The 21,723-nt window shown below is 33.7% G+C and overlaps 2 protein-coding genes across 3 annotated transcripts in view; both read right to left on the minus strand.

Moving 5' to 3' along the window:
- LOC123538533 (neuronal acetylcholine receptor subunit alpha-3-like) overlaps positions 1-3,698 on the minus strand; it is a 69,160-nt gene extending 65,462 nt beyond the window's left edge. The window contains exons 1-2 of the mRNA XM_045322693.2: positions 3,583-3,698; positions 3,010-3,179 (exon numbers count right to left, since the gene is read on the minus strand). Of these exons, the coding sequence (XP_045178628.2) occupies positions 3,010-3,179; positions 3,583-3,616 (204 nt within the window). The 5' untranslated portion in view covers positions 3,617-3,698. The remainder of the gene's footprint in view (positions 1-3,009; positions 3,180-3,582) is intronic.
- A 6,404-nt stretch (positions 3,699-10,102) lies between these two features.
- LOC128550862 (uncharacterized) overlaps positions 10,103-21,723 on the minus strand; it is a 37,795-nt gene continuing 26,174 nt past the window's right edge. For both annotated transcript variants that reach the window (XM_053530796.1, XM_053530795.1), the window contains exons 11-12: positions 16,365-17,411; positions 10,103-12,424 (exon numbers count right to left, since the gene is read on the minus strand). In XM_053530796.1, coding sequence (XP_053386771.1) covers positions 11,943-12,424; positions 16,365-17,411 — 1,529 coding nt within the window. In that variant the 3' untranslated portion in view covers positions 10,103-11,942. The remainder of the gene's footprint in view (positions 12,425-16,364; positions 17,412-21,723) is intronic.

Here is a 21,723-nt window from a genome sequence, read left to right on the forward strand (position 1 = left end):
TATTTAGCTATTATGTTTGTTTAGCTAAATAATGCCATAAATGACACTGCGCTTGTTCAAAAGGAAAAGAACAGGATTTATGCTACCTTTGCCATCTACTAAACGCAATATTATGAATATGATATGTAAAAGTATTTGTAGACTGTATTTAATGTGTTCTTAGCACCAGCTATAGTGCTCATAGTATAAATCATGAAAGATGATTCTTTAGTGACCTTTTTAGTACAGTTTCGTTAAAAATAATCTTATTTGTCTCTATGAAAGACAATAGATGGCAACAAACGTTATACAACAACACATAATAAATTTGTCTAATCATAGACTAATGTAAGAAAGTTTAAAACATAATATGACAATGTAACTGCTACAGCTATATAAATGAATAAGCAGTATGAAAGTGGTAAAACATTACACTCATGAAACAACAGTAAGGCCTGTAACAAGAAACAAATAAATATACATTGTAACTTTGTCCAGGAGTAAGGCTATTTCCTTCCATGAATATTGTCTACATGACCCTTCTTCTGACTCCGTCTACCCAAACTTCTTTGTTGTCCTCTTTGTAATCTTCAATTGAAACATCACTCTTATCTCCGCTGACTTCCGTCAAATTTGGAGAAACTTTCAAAGTTGTCGTATGACAATCCACACACGCGAGCTTCGACAAAAATGATGACGTCACTGACTGCAGCCATTTTGGAACTGGTTTATCTTCTGGTGTAAAATAGGTATCAAGATAAAATACTGTTATGAGTACTGCCAACGTTTGCAGAAACAGGATAGACGCTATGTAAGAAGCTGCAACATAGATAAAATGAAATAAATTTATTTTTAAAGTTAAAATATTATAGCGATAGACATATTTAAAAAAATAATAAAGATTTTATTTGAAAAGCTTAACCTTCCTTTTGAGTGATGAAGCAGGTATTTTGAAGACTAAACAAGTATTATGTTTTGTGTTAAAAGTAACACTTACACCGTTAAAGGATACCGTCATTTTTGTTGCAAGGTATCTGTACTGTTATGTCATGTTTAGCTGTTGTGACCGCTATGTGTAACGAAAGTAGACCTGACAGCAATCAATAAACGACACCAATTGTTCGTATTGAAACCTTATAAAGACTTTAAAATGTATGTTTTGAATTTTGGAAAATTCTGGCGATAATAGAAGGACTCACTTTCATAAATATTACGTGTGATTTGTAACAGTAATTTGTACCAAACTTTCACTGATTCTGTAAAAACAGCAATTTCCTTTAACTATAGCATCGTGATTTCAGCTATATCATGATAAAGAAACATCATGTATGCTAACTAACAGTTAAGGAATAAATAACCTTAACTGTATGTTGAAGATTTCAAACAGGCCAGCATATATAGTAAAGGAAAATAACATTACTTAGGTTGATTGAAATCTATCAAATTGAATGCTGATGGACCTAGCTTGAATCGTGTCGGTAACTTAAACAACAGTTACACTTTACAGTCGTTCGCATGTATTACAAGTAAGAATTTTAATAAGAGATACCGTTATTTTACATAAATGAGTACAATGATATATGTATCCAATTATTAATATGTTTTATTAAGTTTGCCGTTACCCATTATTTCGTAGAAGAGGCTCAACAGAATGTGAATATAATCTGTGAAAAGATCCTTTAGAAGCATAGCAACTAAATAATGTAATAGCAGACTCGGTTTGATTGAGTCTGTTCATAAAAGGTAATGAAACGGTCAAAATTAAGAGGAATTCTTTCATGGTTAATTGAATTTTACTCCATGAATTGAAAGGTCTAGAAAAAATAGCACTGAGTCCAAGTACGAGTGAAATATAACATTTTATGAAATGGAAAAAAAGGTAACACAGCCTTCAATGGTAATGACACTTTCTATATAATTACGTACTTTTCAAGCAATTCGGCATGCCTCGGACGTAAATGTAACTGAACGCGCACGTGACTTTTCGTCCTAATCGAAAAATACGAAAAATGCATACAGAGAATAGATTAAGTTGTTTTTCGATAATCATTTCGGATTCACTTCCATGAGCTTACACTTTTGTTTGTTTAAGACTGTTATAAGGATTCCATGATTTTCAACAGTTTACTTATAACTCTAATACAGAGTTAGGCTGCACTCCCCCCACCTCCACCCCTACCCCCACGCCCCCATCCTCCTTTCTGTACATCGGTCTTCCATGAATAATTTGTAATTAAGCGCCATTTTTATAGACCACAAAATACGCCATTATGCCAAAGAATGATCTTTCTTTTTCCTAAGACTCAACATTTATATTTTAATACTATATTATAACTGTGAAATAAAAATAGAATTAAATAGCACGCAGAACAACATGCAGTCTGGACTATTTAACTGCGCTCACGGAAGGTCAAACATACCATTATCACGCCACAATGTTATATAAAATTGGAGAAAGAGACACACAACAGTTACAAAACATTAATAGATTTAATTTGCATTTACAATTTATTTAAGGGTAGAATATTTCTATAGTAAATGTGTACATCCCAATAGTTTTGATCAGAATATAACAGTATTCATGTATTGACTGGCTTGCCGGTCAGTAATCTAAATAATTGCCCGAGGACCGAGGAATAATACTTTTAACTATTAACTGGCAAGCCCATTCCATGAGTGTTTTATTACATGAGATCAAAATTAGTTTTGTTTCTTTAAGTTTTGACTGCAAAGGGGGGTCCCAGTTAGGTGTCTGCGCAAAATGATTTTTTATTTTAAACATTTTGCGCAGACACCTAACTGGGACCCCCCCCCCCCCCCCCCCCAGCCCCTTTAGTGTTGAACTATTCTAGACTTTATTTAATGCAACATTTTAGGGTCTATCTCTATATATCGTGACCTCTGTGTTATAAGTACTTTGATAAACACACTGGGAAACATTAAGTCAATTATGTGTCTAACATCGAGTACTAAGTGGTCAAATGCAAACATGTAACACCAATTTATAATTAAAAGCATGTATGTCCTCACCAGATAGTTCAGTGCGAGAAGGTTCATTGATGTTCTTACTGTATTCAGCTCCTTCGGTCTCTGCCATACCTCGTAGTCCTCGAAAACCATGCGTTTTAGTTCAATCTCTAGTTCTTTAGAATAACTCGGAATAAATCTGCATTGACCATATCCCACTAAAATAACTAGCACTGAAAAATCGAGGGTTAAAGTATACACGGCATACATTTTGCAAGATTACACTGGTATGTATGATTTATAATATAACCACCAGCACACTCGACAGTTATGTTGATTAAAATGAAAATGTACATTTATAAATTAATATTTCTTTCTTACCATGATTACGCTGAACAGTTCAAAGATTAAAAATAACCAAATGATTAGATTTTTATATAAATTAAAAAAAAAATAACTGTTTCAATATCTGTTTATGCAGAAAAGTAAAAAGAGACAAACTATGCCAATAAACTTTCTGTGATTTAAGAATAAACAGGAAAAGTGAAACGTTTAACTTTGTATGTTACTACGTAAAGCTCTCAATAAAGATTTAAAATTTCAAGTTTAGTGAAACAAATGTAATTAAACACTTACGAGTCGAGAGAAAATATAAAGTATTCTCATACATTTCCTTTTTATGTCTGAAAATTTAAAACTTTATTTGATTTCACAGTTCAAACAATATGTGACAACTGGCTGGTGAATTGTGATTCACATATAGCATTATAAAGGTGCTCAGTCGCATGTTCGTAAACCTTTAATGATATTTTCTAGTTTTGGTTCACTTGTATACTGAAATACAATAAATAAAACAGTACACTACTATATCATAAAGCACAAAGTGCCTGACAAAAATGATGGTTTTACTTTTTTCAAAACATTTTTTCAGTTACCTCCAATTACAATGAAAGCTACATATTTGAACAATCAATATGCCAGATTTCACACAGCGTAAAAATTTAATTTATATTCAATCTGTCGTAGCTTCCGCGGACAAAGGAGATATTCCATAATCTCAAATTTTGTATTTTAACCGAATTGCTATTGTAACATATCATTTTCGAAGCATGATGTATACTAATGCAGTAAAAGTGCTGTTACATTCCTAATATTCCTTTTCTCGTTTATTTTCACACAACATATCATCCTTATGCTAATATCCTCGAACTTGAAAAATAATGAATTTTGAAAATACTTCACGTGAATACTTCACAAAATAGACAATACCAAATGCTGAGTGAATATGAATAAGTGCAAGTGTGAAAGTAAACGTCTTATATTTAACACTCATTCAGCAATTGTACTCATCTGAAGCACAAGGAACTCGTTATTTCCAGTAGAGCACACTGCAGGTGTCATAAATATCTTGCCAGCATCTGGTCTAGGACAAAATTGATGGAAACTTTACCTGTACTTACATGAAAACTTTACCTGTAATTAAGTCATCACCGGCACCCATCCACCATCTCAAATGGAACACTTTCGCTAGTTCTGTAGGCTTACCTGCAACCGCCGCGCCACCATGATCAGTCGTGAAAAAAATGAAACAAAACCAAAATATGACCGAAGTCAGATTAACTACCTTTTTTAATAAACTTAGTCAGGGTAGTAGTGTTACTGATTATTATCATTATTCTTTTGATTAATCAGGTGTTCGTTTATGATTAAAGCGGGTTGTTCGAAGTTTGGTTAAAACGAAGTTGTTTTAAAAGGAACAAGTGAATATGTGCGTCTTTGGCCGAAATCGGCCTTTATTTTAAAAACCAAGTAAATAAAAAGTATATAACAAGGCGAAACAATATTAAATTGCATACAAAACAAAATTAAGCAACGTCTCCACTATTATTCTCCTTTATAGAAAAATCAACAACAACAAAACAACAGTGAAACAAGATATTTGAACTTTTAACAAATAATCCCCTTTGAAAATACATAAAAAGAGGTAATTTAACTTTCCAGATATTGGAGTTTTGAAGAAAACTTTCTGTAAGATGGATTGAAAATATTATTTGTACGTGTCGTCGCCTTTTTGTTATTTTTCGCCCAAAAATACAATACAAAAGCTATTTGTTCGCTGCTTTTTTGTACCATTTATATGGTAACAAAAAGAATTTGTCAGCATTTTGAAGGCTTATTTTGGCCACAATCGCCCCAACAAAACTTTTCTTAAAAATATACTGCAGTCTAAAAAGTTAACCCATTTCTTAGAAATTGACTAAAACGTTTGAAACGCTGTTGTAATGATGGTTCTTGTACAATTGTTCACAAAAACAGTCAAAACTGTAAAAAAACTACTACTACTACAATACCTGCTTATAAAGGCCAGAACTGTCACACCACGTTTAACCATATAGTTTATATCTACTTCAGTTGAGACATCCGCTCTCAATAAAACAACGTTCTCCTCATTTCCAAAGGCTGGGCTTTACTGACAGTTTGATGGTATCGAGTTCAGTATTCACTTACTTTTTTTAATCCAAATATCCCTTTTCAGTGTATTATCAGCACTGTGAAACATATGCTTTAACAGGCTATTATTTTAACACTTCATTTAATTCATGCCGCTGATTAAATATCTGATTACAATTTGAAACGTAATTAAAGGTAATGACAATGACATTTCTGAAGTTCGTTTGATGTACAAGGAAGATTTGCTTTGGTATTATGTAGGGTCAAAATCAAACAACTAGAAGGGGAATCAAGTTTAAACGAGTGAAGATACAAATAAGCTTAGATAACCGTTTACACGTTACAGACGATAAAATATGTGGACTAACAAGCAGTAGTTTAATAATGATAACAATAAAACGTAAGGTTGTTCTGCACGTTTTAACGCATAAACGAATAAACTAAGGGAATAATGACATAAATACATAATACTAGAATCCTTAGATAACTGTTTACACGTTTCAAACAATAAAACAAGGCCCGCATCCCCTCCCCCCCCCCCCCCCCCCACCCACCCCCACAAAACACACATTTGGCTGAGAGGTGACCTATACTCATCAAAGATGCATCCTACTATTTTGGCAAAGGGAAAAGGAATAATATTTTCTCAAAATTTAGATCAAGAAACGCACCATAAGCCACCATTCCACACCTTTATTTCAAAAATTTCCAGGGGGAGTATTTTATAGTAACAATTTTTTGCAATTAAAAAATTAAAATACACACAATTCCACAATTCCAAAATTCATTTTGGAATTTCGTTTTCTCTTTAACCGTATGTTAAAATCTTAAAATTATCATATGAACCTATAAGTCTGCATTCATTTGTAGAATTTTATTCATTTGGCAAAATGTCAATATCTCTCGTACATGTAAACACGTGCACCCATTAAACAACAAAAAAAAACAGAATCACTGAAAATATTGCAAATAGCTAACTACTGGCTAGTTTTCTTTTTAATTTTCATAGATATATCTTCGGTGACACTCTACTCTGTAAGGATGATTACAAGTTAAAGTTCTACTATATAAAACAAAGCCCTGAAAGGAGTTTTTTCACCCGATACACCTGGAGAATCAACATTTCATTGTGCATAGACCGGTCATGATTTGAACAATGTTGGTAGAGGTCCACTAGACAATGCTACACGCCAAATATCTACGCACTGTGCATTGTGGTTCAAGACAATAATATTTTTAAAAGTTTTCCCTATACAACTCTATGTAAAACTAAGTTTGCCCCAGCGTGGGGCCAATTTCAAGCCTACCCTAACCCTAGAGCGGAGTGATTCCGAATATTTCAAATGTGAACATAAAGTTCATAATCATTCTAGAATCCGTTACTGTTGATTTTATTCTTTTACACAATTGTCCTCCGTTTCTCACACAGTCACACAATATAAAAATTATCAAAAATGTAGATATGGTTTTATTTTTAAACGTCCAGAATATTTGTATGATGCGGTCGCACAGAAATAGAAAGAAAACTCAAACGAAGTAAGGTTGAAACTTGATAGTTGATTTAGAGCCATAGCCAGTTGCTAAAGCATTAACTGAAAATCAAGTTGTCAAACCGGTGTTGTGCTCATACATAATGACATTATCTAATATTTTTGTGTAATTTTGTAAGAACATCTATCCTGTACAAAGGTTTATGTTAACAAAGGCTATCACTTCATTCTGATATTCTGGTATTTTAAATAGGTTGATTACTTTATTGTATTTTAATGTTGTTTTTATGATACTAAATGGTTACAGTAATCGTTGTGTGTCTTAACGGTCATCATTGTAGTAAACTAATACACAAAAAGAGATCTACCCACTGCAGCCTATTTAAATTGTACTCTTGTTAATAACAAAAAATTCATCGAGAAGCAGAACTGGAAACACATTTCAATTGGAAACAACACCGACGTGTACACTGATTAACATTGGGTATACACATCGTACACTTTTGAGGCCTTGATTGATAGATTATTACGTGCTGAGTATGTTTTTCTGTATCTGCATATCTCTGCATTCTTTTGCAATAAATCAGTGACAACATACATTGCAATATCCGTCCGATATTAAGCAGTAACTACATTTCAATTAAGATTAATGAATATTTATTTCACATTGATAGTGAAACAATTTTTTCTAACTTACAATTGCTAATTGCGGCCAAAAAATATTCATATGCAGGCCTAAGAAACTGTTCATAACTGTATCTTATTATATACGTGTAGTAGGTAAATTGTCCTTTGAAACAAGGAAACATTGTTTTATACTAGATATAGCAAAGTATAGTTCGTTTTTGAGATCAGCGGTGTTTTTATAATTTTGATAACGGAACAGTCCGTTGTTTAGATAACTGTTACAAATCGGTATGATTTAATATGATTTATGTGGAATGATAAAAAAAATGTATCACTTTAATAGACACGTAATATAGATTGGTATAAGCATCGGAGTCTTTGTATTTTATGGCTGTGGTGTGATTTCCATTAAAGACGAATTGCTTAAGTATTTGATTCTATAAGTTTTTTGTTCTCTGTAATAGCGTTTCTAGACTAGCTCCTAGACTATGATATATCTTTTTTACATTTTTATGATTAAATGTAGTGAACTGAGCCAGTCTATATTCTATGTCCAATATCATGATAATTTCAACATCAGTCCTCTGTGAAAATCTCTAAAATAGACTGGCTGTTGTCTCTATGAAATTAAATTCGTCAAAAAAGGAAAAATGTAGAAATATATTATTATCAGTCTAGTGGCTAGTCTATAGCGTTTCTTGTTTATATATGAATTATTTATCAGAATATCAGATTTTCTATGATTGAATACTTAGATAATGTTCTTAATACAGCTCTTTCCCGACTCAAGAAATGAAATTATAATAGTAGAACTTGACATGTTTTGTCACAGTTCCACACCATGCGATGCATTTTATACATCTTACGAGCCTTTTAAACATTACGTTCAGTCAAAAGTTCATATATCAAGGCTGTCTTAAACAATAGTCATATGCTAGCCATGAGATACTCTCCTATCCAGAATTAACCTTTCTGCAAACTTTAGCCCTCGTCTAAGGCCAAATCCGTCTGACTCTAAACCGCCGTCTGAAACACTGGAATGACACTCATTCACATTAAGAAATATCAAGATTCCGCATAATAGTTTAAACTGTCAGCTTACATTGTGTTCCGGGCATGTAGAATAAAATATTGTAGGGCTCTGCAGTGATAAGCTGAAGTTGAAAATATTAGAAAACCTTGCTATATTAACAAATCCCTAGTCCTAGTAACACTCCTCGATTTTGTCAAGCTTCACTTGTCGTATTTATACTCATCAGTTACTTACGGTGGCACAGAGGTGACATACACTATTCTTTTTTTCAATTGCTCTTCTCTTTTTTATATGTCGTTCCCACGAGATAATAACCCGAGGGAACGACTTAGTATGTTATGGTAACAAGTTACTAAGTCGTGGGAACGACATAGCTAACTCGTTAACGATATAGCTGTCTCGTTCCAACGAGTTAGATAGCCAATCAAATTATTTGTTATATTTATTATACCTGTCATCATCATGGACGACCGAAGAACAAACTTGCACACTGTCTTTGGTCACAGATATTGCTGCTAAGTTTCGCTTTCTGAGTCAGTCCGCATTAGCTCCAGTGTGTTGGACTACCTATTGAGTGGTAGAAGCCCTTTCTGTATGCCAGTGACACTGTATGTCGGCCAATATCCGGCTGGGTTTTGTCGGCTTCAGATTCAATTTCCCCGAACTTGACCTGGTGGGGTTGGACCCCAAGTCAGTTGGTATGTTGCCGTATAAGGGCTTGTTTGGGTATGCCGACGGTAGAGGCCCCATATACCCCTGACACTGCATGTAGGCCAATCGCCGGCTGGTTTGTGTCGCCTTTGTTGTTAATCTACCCGCATAAGACCTAATGTGAGTTGGAGTGGGATGGGCCCCCAGTCAGTTGGTATGAGTCGTTTCGTCGGGAATACATTGGTATGATGGAAATAAGAGGCCTGAAATGTCACCTATACGTTCGCCCAGTTCCGGCTGATTGTTGTCACCTTATATTGTCCAGTTCCAATGTCGGACATCCGCCGTCGCCTTACCGGAGTATCCCCGAGGGAACGACTTCATTCAACGAGAGATCGAACATTCTCCAACGTTCACCAGGTCGGGTCCGTGGGGATTGACTCGGCAAAACGCAGCCAGTAATTGACCCACAGACAGTGTCGAACTCATCTGAGATATTACATTTTTATTCTGAATGAACTAAAACCGTGACTTCTAGAGTGTTAACAGAAACATTGTTGACGTGTTGACGATGATCGACATTCGACGACTGACGACGGACACAGTACGATCATAATAGCTTACCTTGAGCACTTTGTGCTATGATGAGTTAAAATGAATGGCATTTCGAAGTGTTTCCACCCAATACTTTAAGGCACTTCCGTACGTTTGAAATTCCAGTAGAAATTGCATATTAAAGTCATCTCTCAGTTAAACAAAGAATATATAGACCGTGTCTGCATACAAAAAAGACAATCAAATGATGACTAAAGTATTTAGTTATATTAAAACCGATAACATTACTTGAGATTGATATATCAACAAAACATCTGACACGTGAGAAAGTCCAAATTTGGCCCTTAAATATGTTTGATCTCTTTAATCATGCGTACATATCGCAAACAAATAAGAATAGAACCCTTTACATTTTATTCAACTAACAAATTTGTACGAAAACAATTCATCAACATTGCCATTATTAAAATTTGATTGAGGTATAAGTTTTTCATATGAGATAAGCACAAAATAACATGACCTTGGAATCTTTACTGGTCGTATATTAAAAGTATATCTTTATGTCTTAATAAATCGTGATTTAGCCGAATTCTTCTTTGATGCAATAATATACTCTATATCTTATGCCAAGGTAGTCTCTTTTTCTTACGTCTTCTTTCTGTTTGTATATTTATTCACCAAACTTAACTTCAGTACACCGGCTAAATCCTTAAACGTTTACGACAGACCAAAACTGTTATTATATACGATACAAAATTATGTTTGTTGTATGTTTTTGCTAGGGAAATGTAAGAATATTCTGAAAAATAAACATGCCTTAAAAATTAATGCCGCCGCCCTTAACAAAAAAGTGACATTGTTATTTCGCTGAACAGTTATATTAAGAAGCAGATACGGGAAGCAAGGAAGAAGTTGTTATATTTTAGATTATGCACTCAATATAAAAAATTAAAAGGTCTAATTACAAACTAATAATTATTGTTCCAAAACATATTATGAAATCACTTGAACCAATGAAAATATGAGCAAAATAGTAGTTATTTGATCTAAAATGCATCAACGATTGTTACCATTGCACATAAAGTGTATACATTCTTATTACATAATGTTTCCTATTCCCCGTTAAGTTACAATGGAACCAGAAACTTCAATATTTATTCATAAGCTGACGCCTGAATCAACATCGGGCGAGTGACGTAACTTAATTTGCATCATTGCATTTATTATGTTTTGAATTTTAGTTTCGTCAGTAAAATCCAGGCTATTGAACTAATTCAATCTTTTTACATTACATTTATAAGTATAGATAGATATGTTTGTAATAAGAAAGTTTACTATCTTTGCATCGAGGAATACTCTTTCTTCGGCGGAATAATTCTGCGCTCCTAAAGTCGCGCAATATTTCCGCTGCAGAACTCATGCATTTGTCCCGGTATTGTCCAATTTAATTGACCTGTCAAAACATGTTCCCGGCTTTCATGTTAATCTTCATATAGGCTCGAAAAGAATATAGAGAAAACCGGGTCCATTTTTGACAGGTCAAATAAATTGGACAATACAAAGCCAATAACCTATAAATATATATCATAAACAACACATTTATCAATACAGTTTAGCTAAAACTAAAACTGACACAATGAGAGATGTGTTTTATTTAAGCATTATACACATACATAACCTCTGTTATCATCCGTTAATCACGTTCATACATAAGAACATTTTATTCATTCAAACAAAGGAATCTGAAATGGTAGACGTGATGTATACAGGTTAACGCACTGTAAACATTCCCGAGTCTTTCCCACATTACATGTAATTTTCTCATACTAACGGAATGACTTATAATCAATTTGGCGTTACAATTGATACTGTAGGTTGGTGTAATGCATACTCTCGCGTTATACGAAATGGTACAAGAATGTTTTACATGAGTGTAAAACAACGGATACAGAAGCAAATTTTGATATTAGACTTGATATATGATATAAAGGTACAAATGTAATTTCAACTACACACAAAATAAGTTATTTTTAAATATTTTGACCAGGCATTAAAATCAGTTCTGATTGAATTCTTGTGTTACTTTTTCAATAAAGCAAATAAAGTACACCATTGCAATAAATGCCAGTTTTAGTTGTATATTTCAGCCCTTGTCACATGATAGCATTCATTCCTAAAACGACTAATGTTTAATTATAATCCATATCTTCCTCGATATTTTCACCCTCTGCGCTCCCTGGGAATTTTAAATTTATACCAGAGTCCGAGTCCTGCTCAAATCTATGTAAGTAATTTGGGCACTTCAAGGCTTCTAAAACATCAATTATAGGAGTAACTAATATTTTACCATTGGGCAAACCACCCTCTAAGATCCCTATAGCAGCTGGACAGTGCGGGTGTCCGATGAAAACAAGTGCTCCAGAATCACCAATCTTTGCAAAGGATGAATTATGTTTCGGTAATATTTCTAATTGGTTATACAACCGAACTCCAAAGTTCGAATCATCCAAATGATTGGATCCCACGCGAACTGCAGCACCTTGTAGTCCAAGGTAACCTGTAGTTGGTCCAGTGGCCATACCAAATTTGTAAACTTCCGTCATAGGCCGTAATAGAGTTGCGTCAATTACATTACCGGAATCGAAGACAAATGATACGTCTGGTCCAGAACCTGTTGAATGTAAACAAGAACTAATCAGTGGCATATTGTGTAGAATTGTAAGAAATGTCAATAATGACATAGATCCCCGGGTCTGTGTGGCAACATATTACATTTTACCGATTACTTTGCACTGCATAACGCACATGGAGTAGAATGAACATCTAAAACTACTCCTTATATCAGATTTACATGCGACGTTATGAACTTTGTTTTCATTTACGAACTGACATAAAAACACTGTTTGATTAACAGTTTAATCAACCGCTTAACTTACACTATTTCCGTTTACGATCCATACATTTAATCAATACATAGGAACAGTGCAAATTTTAGATCTACGTTTAGCGTACAAACAAAAGGTAATGTGTTATATTATTAGCTTAATCTGAAGCTGTATTTGGTTGGTAATGGGGTAGAATTTGCTAAACTTTGTGCAAAAGCATCAAGCGCCTTAAAAATGTATTGTTTAACTAGAATGTGTCTGTAAGATACAGGGTGTACCCCCACCGGTACATTTGGCACAAATAAGGGGAAATAATTCAAATGTTTGCAGTCATAATGGGGTATCATCAAACATTTTATGAAAAGGATTCATTATTCTAGGCCATATACTTTTTGAGCTATGAGCATCACAAACAAAAATGTCATTACTTTGGCTATTTCAAGGGTGATTATATTGTAATAAATGCCAAGAGTCTAAGGAAGAATGAATGCCAAGTGTGCAAGGACTCATCATGATAAAGACACAAGCAAGTTTCATCAATTATATCAAATACTTTTTGAGCTAAGCACATAAAAAGGTGAAAATGTGCATATTTGTATTATTTCAGGGGCCATAACTTTGAAAATAGATGGTGGACAAGCCAAAATAAAACGTGTGCAAGATTATATCATAATAAATACTTATGCAAGTTTAGAATCATTCATATTAAATACTTTTTAACTATGTGCATCACAAGGTGAAAATGTGCATATTTTTACCATTTCAGGGGACATAACTCTGAAAATAGGGTGCTGACCAAAATGCAAAATAAGAGGCGCGCAAGTTCATATCATGATTAAGATTCATGCAAGGTTTCATGAATCTATATCAAACAATTTTTAAGCTAGGCGTTTCACAAGGTGAAAATGTGCATGTTTTACTATTTCAGGGGCCATAACTCTGACAAAAGGGGGCGGAGCCAGTCGAAAAGAAGGCGGTGCTCAAGTTCATATCATGATTAAGACTCGTGCAAGGTTTTATCAATTTATATCAAAAACGTTTTGAGCTAGGCGCGTCACAAGGTGAAAAATGTGCATTTTTGACTATTTCAGGGGCAATAACTCTGACAAAATAGGCGGAGCCAGACGAAAATTAGGTAGTGCACAAGTTCATATCATGATTAAGATTCTTGCAAGGTTTCATGAATCTAATCAAATACTTTGTGAGTTAGGCGTGTCACAAGGTGAAAATGTGTATTTTTGACTATTTAAGGAGTCATAACTCAGAAAATAGGGGGCGGAGCCAGACAAAAAAAAAGTTGCTCAAGTTTATATCATGATTAAGACTAAAGCAAGGTTTTAGAAAATTCTGGTTAAAGATTAACATGCAAGTTACAACCTCAATAACGAATGTAGATATTGGGTTGAAAACTCCACAATTGTATTCTCGCTTGTAACACTGTGTGATAGCATCAAGTCCCTTAACTTTGACGTGGAACGTGGATTTTGGTCAAATTATTCCCCTTTTTGAACTTAAAAGATCTTGGTAAAAGTTTAGCGTGCAAGTAACAATCTCAAACACTAATGCAGATGATGAATTGAAACTTCACATGTGTCTTCGGGGTTATAAAACTAGGTGATAGCATTAAGTCAAATAACTCTGACGTGCATTTTGGCCAAAGTTGCCCTATTTTGGACTCAAAAACCTGGTTAAAGTTTTGCGCGCAAGTACATAGAGCCGTTACTTAAAGACATATAGGTCTGAAACTTGTTTTTCCCTTTCTAGGTCGATTTCCAACCTCACTGGGTCAAGATCCATAATTTTTACTTGGATTTTGAACACATTAAGGCCCCTTTTGGTCTAAGAAAATTCTGATTAAAGCTGTGCATGCAAGTAACTAATTCCGAAACTAATGCAGAAATTGAATTGAAACTTCATTATGTGTCCTTTTGGATGAAGAACTATGTAATAGCATCAAGTCCAAAAACATACATATTGGCCAAATTATGCCCTCGGTTTGACTTAGATAATCCTGGTTAAAGTTTTACATGCAGGTGACTATCTCAAAAACTAATGCAGATACTGGATAGAAACTCTTTTGACATTCGGGGTAATACTCCTGCTTCTGGAACAAATAGTTAATAGACTATAGCGAATAGTCGAGCATTGGCTGTCTTACGGATAGCTCTTGTTTATACCAAACATAACGTTATCAAATTATGTTGAGCTGATCCCGTAAAAAATCGATCGTCTTTGGTGTTCACACTCCACTTCGTCCTAGTTCGCAAATGTCTTTTACTAAGTCTAGTAAATGCAGTATTTGTTCATCGGAGTGGAACACAACAGAGAAGCTACAAGCAAGTTCATCCCGCGATTGATAAGATATCGTCTCTTGAAAACAAATAACGCCAGCATGACGATGGTCCATAGAAGTAAGGGTTACCGAACGTGCTGAAACGTATTCACTTTAAAAGATTATAAAGCAGTGATTGCTAACAAAAACACGGTTAAATAAAACATTGACCCTTTGTCCAGCCTCATTTTGTTGAAAAGTATTCAATAGTTTCATAAAAAGTAATTTAAATCCAAATTTCTTCATCCCCGATAGATCATTTTTATGAATTTGATATTAACGTAAGGAAATTGGCAAAATACATTAACATATCACATGTCTTAATTCGCGCCGAGTATCATACTGGTATATTAATATCTTGGTAAAAATAAAATATTAAACTAAATAACTAATACAACAGACCTGGAATATCCATAAGCGTTGTTTGACATTTCTGTGATGTCTCCATTTCTTAGTGTTGTACATGTATATTATATTGAAACCAAATATTTTGACCGTAAAAAACCTGCGTGATTGTATGGAACAATGGAAGAAATCTTTTAGCTCGACGAAGAAGAAGAAGAGTTATTGCACAAGCCCGGCGTCGGCGTCGCCGTTGGTTAAAGTTTTTGATTAAGTCAAATATCTCTGTTACTATCAAAGTTATTAACTTGAAACTTAAAATATTCATAAACTATCAAGTCTACACCAGGAGATACAATCCCCTTATCTCTTAGTTGAACTTTGATGTAGTGGTGCCCCTTTTTTACTTAGATCTTTTTTTGTTTTTTTTGTTTTTTTGGTAAAGTTTTGATAAAGTCACATATCTCCGCTACTATCAAGGCTATGGACTTGAAACTTAAAATATTTATTTACTTTTGAAGTCTACACCAGGAGAAAATTATCCCAATAACTCTCATTGGTTTTTGACAGAGCTATGCCCCTTTTAACCTAGAACTTTCTGTTAATCTTTTTTATAACATCAAATATCTTTCGTTATTGTCAAAGCTATTGATTTAAAACTTAAAATAGTTATTTACTATCAAAGTCTTCACCGGGAGAAACAATCCCAAAAACTCTTATTGAATATTGGCAGTCTTATATCCCTTTTTAACTAAAATGTTTGGTAAAAGTTTTTGAAATATCTCTGTTACTATCAAGGCTTTTGACTTGAAACTTAAAATATGTATTTACTATCAACGTCTACACAAGGAGAATTAAATCCCATAACTCTGTTTTGAATTTTGACAGATATATGCCCTTTTTTAACTTAGATTTGTTTGGTTAGAGTTTTATAACTTTTTCTACTGGCAAAGTTTTAATTCAGAGTCAAACTCTGAGGAAGTCGAGCGCGCTGTCTTACGGACAGCTTTTGTTAATTTTTTAAAAGTAGAAATGACATTAGATAAATGTACCTGTGTTGGCATGGGGGAAGGACCCGGAGATCGGTTTCCTACGCTGAACTTGTATTAAAGCCACTTCAACACCTGGAGAGCGGTGTCCTCCTTCTTTATATGACGCAGCAACAACTCTACCAAAGGATTCCGACTGTTGACATGCCGGCTGGAAAACCATTTTTGTTTCATTATTCCCGAAGTCTGAATAACTGTACCTCTTTGTCCACTGCAGTTCTTCATGTGACAAAACGACATGGGCACTTGTAATGCAACATAGGTCAAAGGTTTTGTGTTTAACAAACGCTCCTAGTGTTCCTCCTAATATATCACCGTTATCGGTCCTCACACCAGCATGGATCCCGCATCCTATTTTTATAACTTTATGATAGTCATTTGGTCCGTTGCAAAAGAAATCGAATTTCCCTTCTATAACATCGGTTGGGAAATTATCAATTGTACCTGGTATAGGCTCCTCACCTAGTGGAATTAAGTTCCTTACTTTTCTTTTAACGTATATTGAAATGCATGGTGTTTCAATAAGCTTGTGCTGTCTAGGTGTTAAATAACCAATGGATTTAGCAATACCTGGAGTTATTGCATTGATAAATTTGTGTTTATCCATTAACTGTTCTGCGTTCTTCGATATGATTTGTTTGAGTTTTTCGAATGTCTCAATTCCATACTTATCGTAACATAGAGCTAGTATTTCCTTTTCTCTTAACATTACTATCTGACTTTCTTTTTGCAATGTGATATGAGAATTAATCAAATGAATTCTGAAGTCATTGACTCTGATATCAGACGATATCATATCGCTCTCTACGACAAAAACAATTTTGTCACTTGAAAGCGTGTATGCTGGCCACACTTTGCTACCGTTTGTCAATTTCACTTGAATAGTGTCACAAATTTTTGCACAAACATTCCTTAATCGTTTAGAACGTTTACCAAAGAGGCTGCAAACAGATTGTAATTCACTATCTGTCGGAAGTGCATCGTCGAATACATACTTCCAAGGTAAACCAACACTCCTCCGATAAATGTTTTCTGTCCAAGAGTCTTTAACTAATAGAATTTAAGAATAAGAAGATATATTTAAAACGTATCACTTAAGAAAAACTACAGACATAAATTCTATATTCTTAATTAAGTACATATTCAAGTGTGTTTTCCTAGCATTTTATTTATGAGGGATGAGCAATTTGTCAGATTCACCAGAATTGGGAAATGTATTCTCAAGAAAGGAACTAACCATTAGTCAGAAAGCAACTGAAAAAATCACACGACATATCCTGAAAAAGACATAACCAGACAGGAGCTAAACATCTGCAAGAAACACCAGTTCCTTTGCAAAAAAACGAATTTAATTTTCGACAGAAAGTGACTGTTAGAAGGTAGTTGAACACTGATTAGAAAGAGCTTATCATTGACTAGGAAAGTGCTAAACATTCGTCAGGAAGAAGTTGAACATTCGTCAGAAAGCAGCTGAGCATACGCTGGAAAGGAGTTGAACATTCGTTAAAATGGAACTGATCATTGGTCAGTAAGCAGCAGATCATTTGCTAAAAAGTTAAACGTTCATTTAAAAGGGAGCTTTACATTCAACATGAAGCAGCTTGACATTCGTCCGTAAGCAGCTGAGTATTCGTCAGAGAGCAAGATAAACATTCGCTAAAAAGAAGCTGAACATTCGCCTGATAGAAAATAAGCATTATTCAGAAAGGAGTTGTACATTCTCCAGAAAGCAGCTTATTATTTGTTACAAAGCAGCCAAAGATTTGCTGAAAAGTAGCTAAACATTCGCTTAAAAGAAACTTAACGTTCGCAAAAAAGAAACTGATAATTCGCGAGGAAGGAGATAAACTAAAGCTTAACTAGAATTGCATTTGACAGAACGAAACTGAACAGTAATTAAGAAGGAATTGATCACTAGCTTAACTCATCTCTTTCGATTGCTTACCACTTTTTTGTCAATTCCTTTCAAATGAACTTGTAAATAAAGTCTTACAAATTGAAATTTAAATCTCGTCACCAGCTCTATACACGTCATATTCCCGATATCATTAGGAATTATCATTTTATCAATTAATTGACATTTATTCGTCTTCAAAATAGCAGTTTGTATAAAAAAAATCAGTTTAGCAGTGCATGTTGTTTTAAATGACAGAAGAAAAGTATTCAATTTAAATATCAGTGCTTTAGCATTTCAATGAAAAAATTCCCTACTTCTTACATACTTTACTGGTATAGTGTGTAAATAATATATAATGATACATGCAAACAAAATATGAAACTAAAAAGCCTAAACAATAATAAATCGGCTTTTCTGTAAATGCATTGCCTTTTTTTAGCATGTAAAGATTTAACAAAGCTAGAATTCAATGTACATTGTATATGAAACAATTGAAAGAACTAATTAGATGAACGGCTTTTAATTCATTGCAAATAGAATAAACCAACAAACGTACATGCTGTCTAATAAATGAACACTGCTAACTATAAAAAAGTCACCAGAACTAAATAAAATGTGGCTTAGTTCAAAATATCAGGACCTCAACCTTAAAAATGTGACCATAGAATGGTAGTTTTCCTTATACTTGAGTGACCTTATGCAAATCGTGGACATCTGTGATAGCTCTGTATGTAGTCCTAGAGATTCGGCTTGAACGATTTCAGCAGAGACCACTCATTGATTCTACGTTAACTCAACACATTACGTTTTTTACCTGTCCTAAGCTTATATATTAAAATGTGAGTCATTGGTATTGGTGCTAATATTTAAATAATACAGTCATTTATCAACAACTGCTCCATATATAGCCAAGTTTTGACCATTTTCAAGTAAGATATAGGTTATGCGAATTTAACTATCAAAATATCCAATGATTTAAGTTTTATGAAATTCATACTAGTTTTAAACGGAACACACTGCTTAGCTGTATAAAATTTGCAAGTATTTTCATAGTATCATACACACTTTTAAGACCCAAGCAAGTTGATCAACTGCGACTGGAATTCTTAAATAGAAACATAAGACACGTTATACAGAGTTTGCAAAAAAATGAAAATAACTTTAGGAAATGGTGACCACAAACCGTATTATCAATAAGCCAGTTATGCTGGTAATTTAATTTATTAATCCTCAACGACAGATCACGTTATTCGAAGAATGCGCAATTAGGTACTTTAACAAGATCTAGTGGAAGCAAAGTACATCGCGAACATGTTTGTTTACACATAATTCTTACAGAGTGGTCGCGTTAGAAAAATGAATACAGTATAGTATTCGAACAAGTGATTATTTATTAAGTATGTGTTGTATTGGACATTATTTTTGGCAATATTATTACAGGCTATACATTAGTTTCACTGTGGAATTAAATTTCACGGTTTATTTAGCAAAAGGCGGTCGGTCAGGAAACTGAAAAATATTGTCTGTTATGTAATGTATCTTATACTTTATAACGTATATCATAAAAGATTAGCACATTTTTTATACATGTAATCTATAATTTCACATTTATAAAATGTAGGTTGATAAACTTTTCTAGAGTAGATCATTTGAAGATTGGTATTTTTCAACTACTTTTAATTCTGAATTAAACGAATTAACGTAAAATCGGTGTACAGTTTTATATATATTTACTTTAATTATATTATTTTTAGAGACGATGTTTTCAATGACTATTGTGCGGAATATCTAATTTAGGTGTTTATGACCGTTCAGTTTTAGCGGTATGTTACCGGTTATTCTTCCAGTCCGAGTCACGTTTTTCAACGTTCACGTGTTTCAGTCCTTTCAGGCTGTTGTACACCACAACAGTACATGTATTTATTCCCAACATACCTGGCCTGTTATTCTCTAGTAACATTTATTGTAATTTTGGAGTAGAAATCCTTATCAAACATTTTATATGGTTTCGTACCCAAAAAGTTCGTATTCAAGTTTTCGAGCTCGTAATAGCTTATACGATTATTAGCTCGCATTAATAGCTTATAAAAGCTCGTATTATATAAATATCTCACTTCATAGTATTTTAGAATATTGCCGTACTGCAAAACAGTAGACCTTATTCTTGTGAAAACGTCATGTTTTCTCAATACTTGACTATTGTATTACAAGATCTTTTTAAGTGTATTTTCAGTTGAAATCGTACACACTTGGATCGAATAAAGATTAGAAACATTCGACTACTCTCGTGTAGAAACATTCGACTACTCTCGTGTAGGGCAGTAAAACTATGAACTATCTGATCGAAACCCTAGTCTCATCACGATTCGTAACAGGCAATATATCATATACAGGTTATTACTTATTAGCCTTATAAATCTGAAATAGAGAAATATTGAACACAGAAATATTCTTGTGTGTCTATATGTAAAGAAAGCAAAGTGATACTAAAACACTAAATTTACTATTTAGCAAACTAAAACATGCTGAAATATCAAGGCCGTATTTATAATTCAGCTGGTAATATGCTTCTGGCACGCGTCACGACATCTTGTATAAGTATGCTTTTTCACCATACACGACAGATATCTTGACAATACATGATTTTACCAACAAGGAGACGTAAAATTTAAAACCTAAAGTGTGATATTAAGCTTTGTGTCAGTAGTCTATGCCGTGCAAAGTAATAGTATTTTTTTCCAGTTTATTTAAATATTCATAGCCTATACCATATTGACAATATGTAAACCTGTGTTTATTGCTTATGTACGAGAAATTTGTAATTTTCAAATGTTCACTCACCTAGTTTCTCAAACTTTGCTGATATTGTTATAAGCTTTATTTTGTAACTGACTTGACGTGAAAAAAATAATGTTTTCTTTTGTATTTTAATATACTTAGTATTTAACTGTGTAGGTAATATTTCTATTGATGAATTCAAAATAAAGGATTGCCTAATTAAATTCAGTTTCTGCTTCTTTTCACCATCGTTTCCAAATGAAGCAATGGTTTTTATACTGTTTTCTTTTTTATCATGTTCACACTAAAGTCTAAAGTTTAACTGGAAACGTAAAAAAAGGAGTCTTCAGAGAATTATATTGTTAGTCACCGGTTACCATTATAAATATACACCGGAAACTATGAATTGATCGTTAGATTTATGTATCTGAATATGATGGCCAGAACTCAGTAAAAACCTTTCAACCGTGAAGCACATAAAATAAGCGCAACAAGTTCTCTGCAGCAATCTGCTGAATAATTGTGGTCTTTCAAAATGTACTGGGAGCCTCCATTGCAGAGTGTTTAGAATATTGATTTGGGATCGTTATAAGTCAACGATTTTTGTTTGAATCACGCAAAGGATATTAAACTGTTTTTACGTAATCAAGCTTAAGTAAAGTATTCGTGTATACCAAGGATCAAAGC

The sequence above is a fragment of the Mercenaria mercenaria genome, chromosome 18 (assembly GCF_021730395.1).
Source record: "Mercenaria mercenaria strain notata chromosome 18, MADL_Memer_1, whole genome shotgun sequence".
Taxonomy (NCBI): Eukaryota; Metazoa; Mollusca; class Bivalvia; order Venerida; family Veneridae; genus Mercenaria; species Mercenaria mercenaria.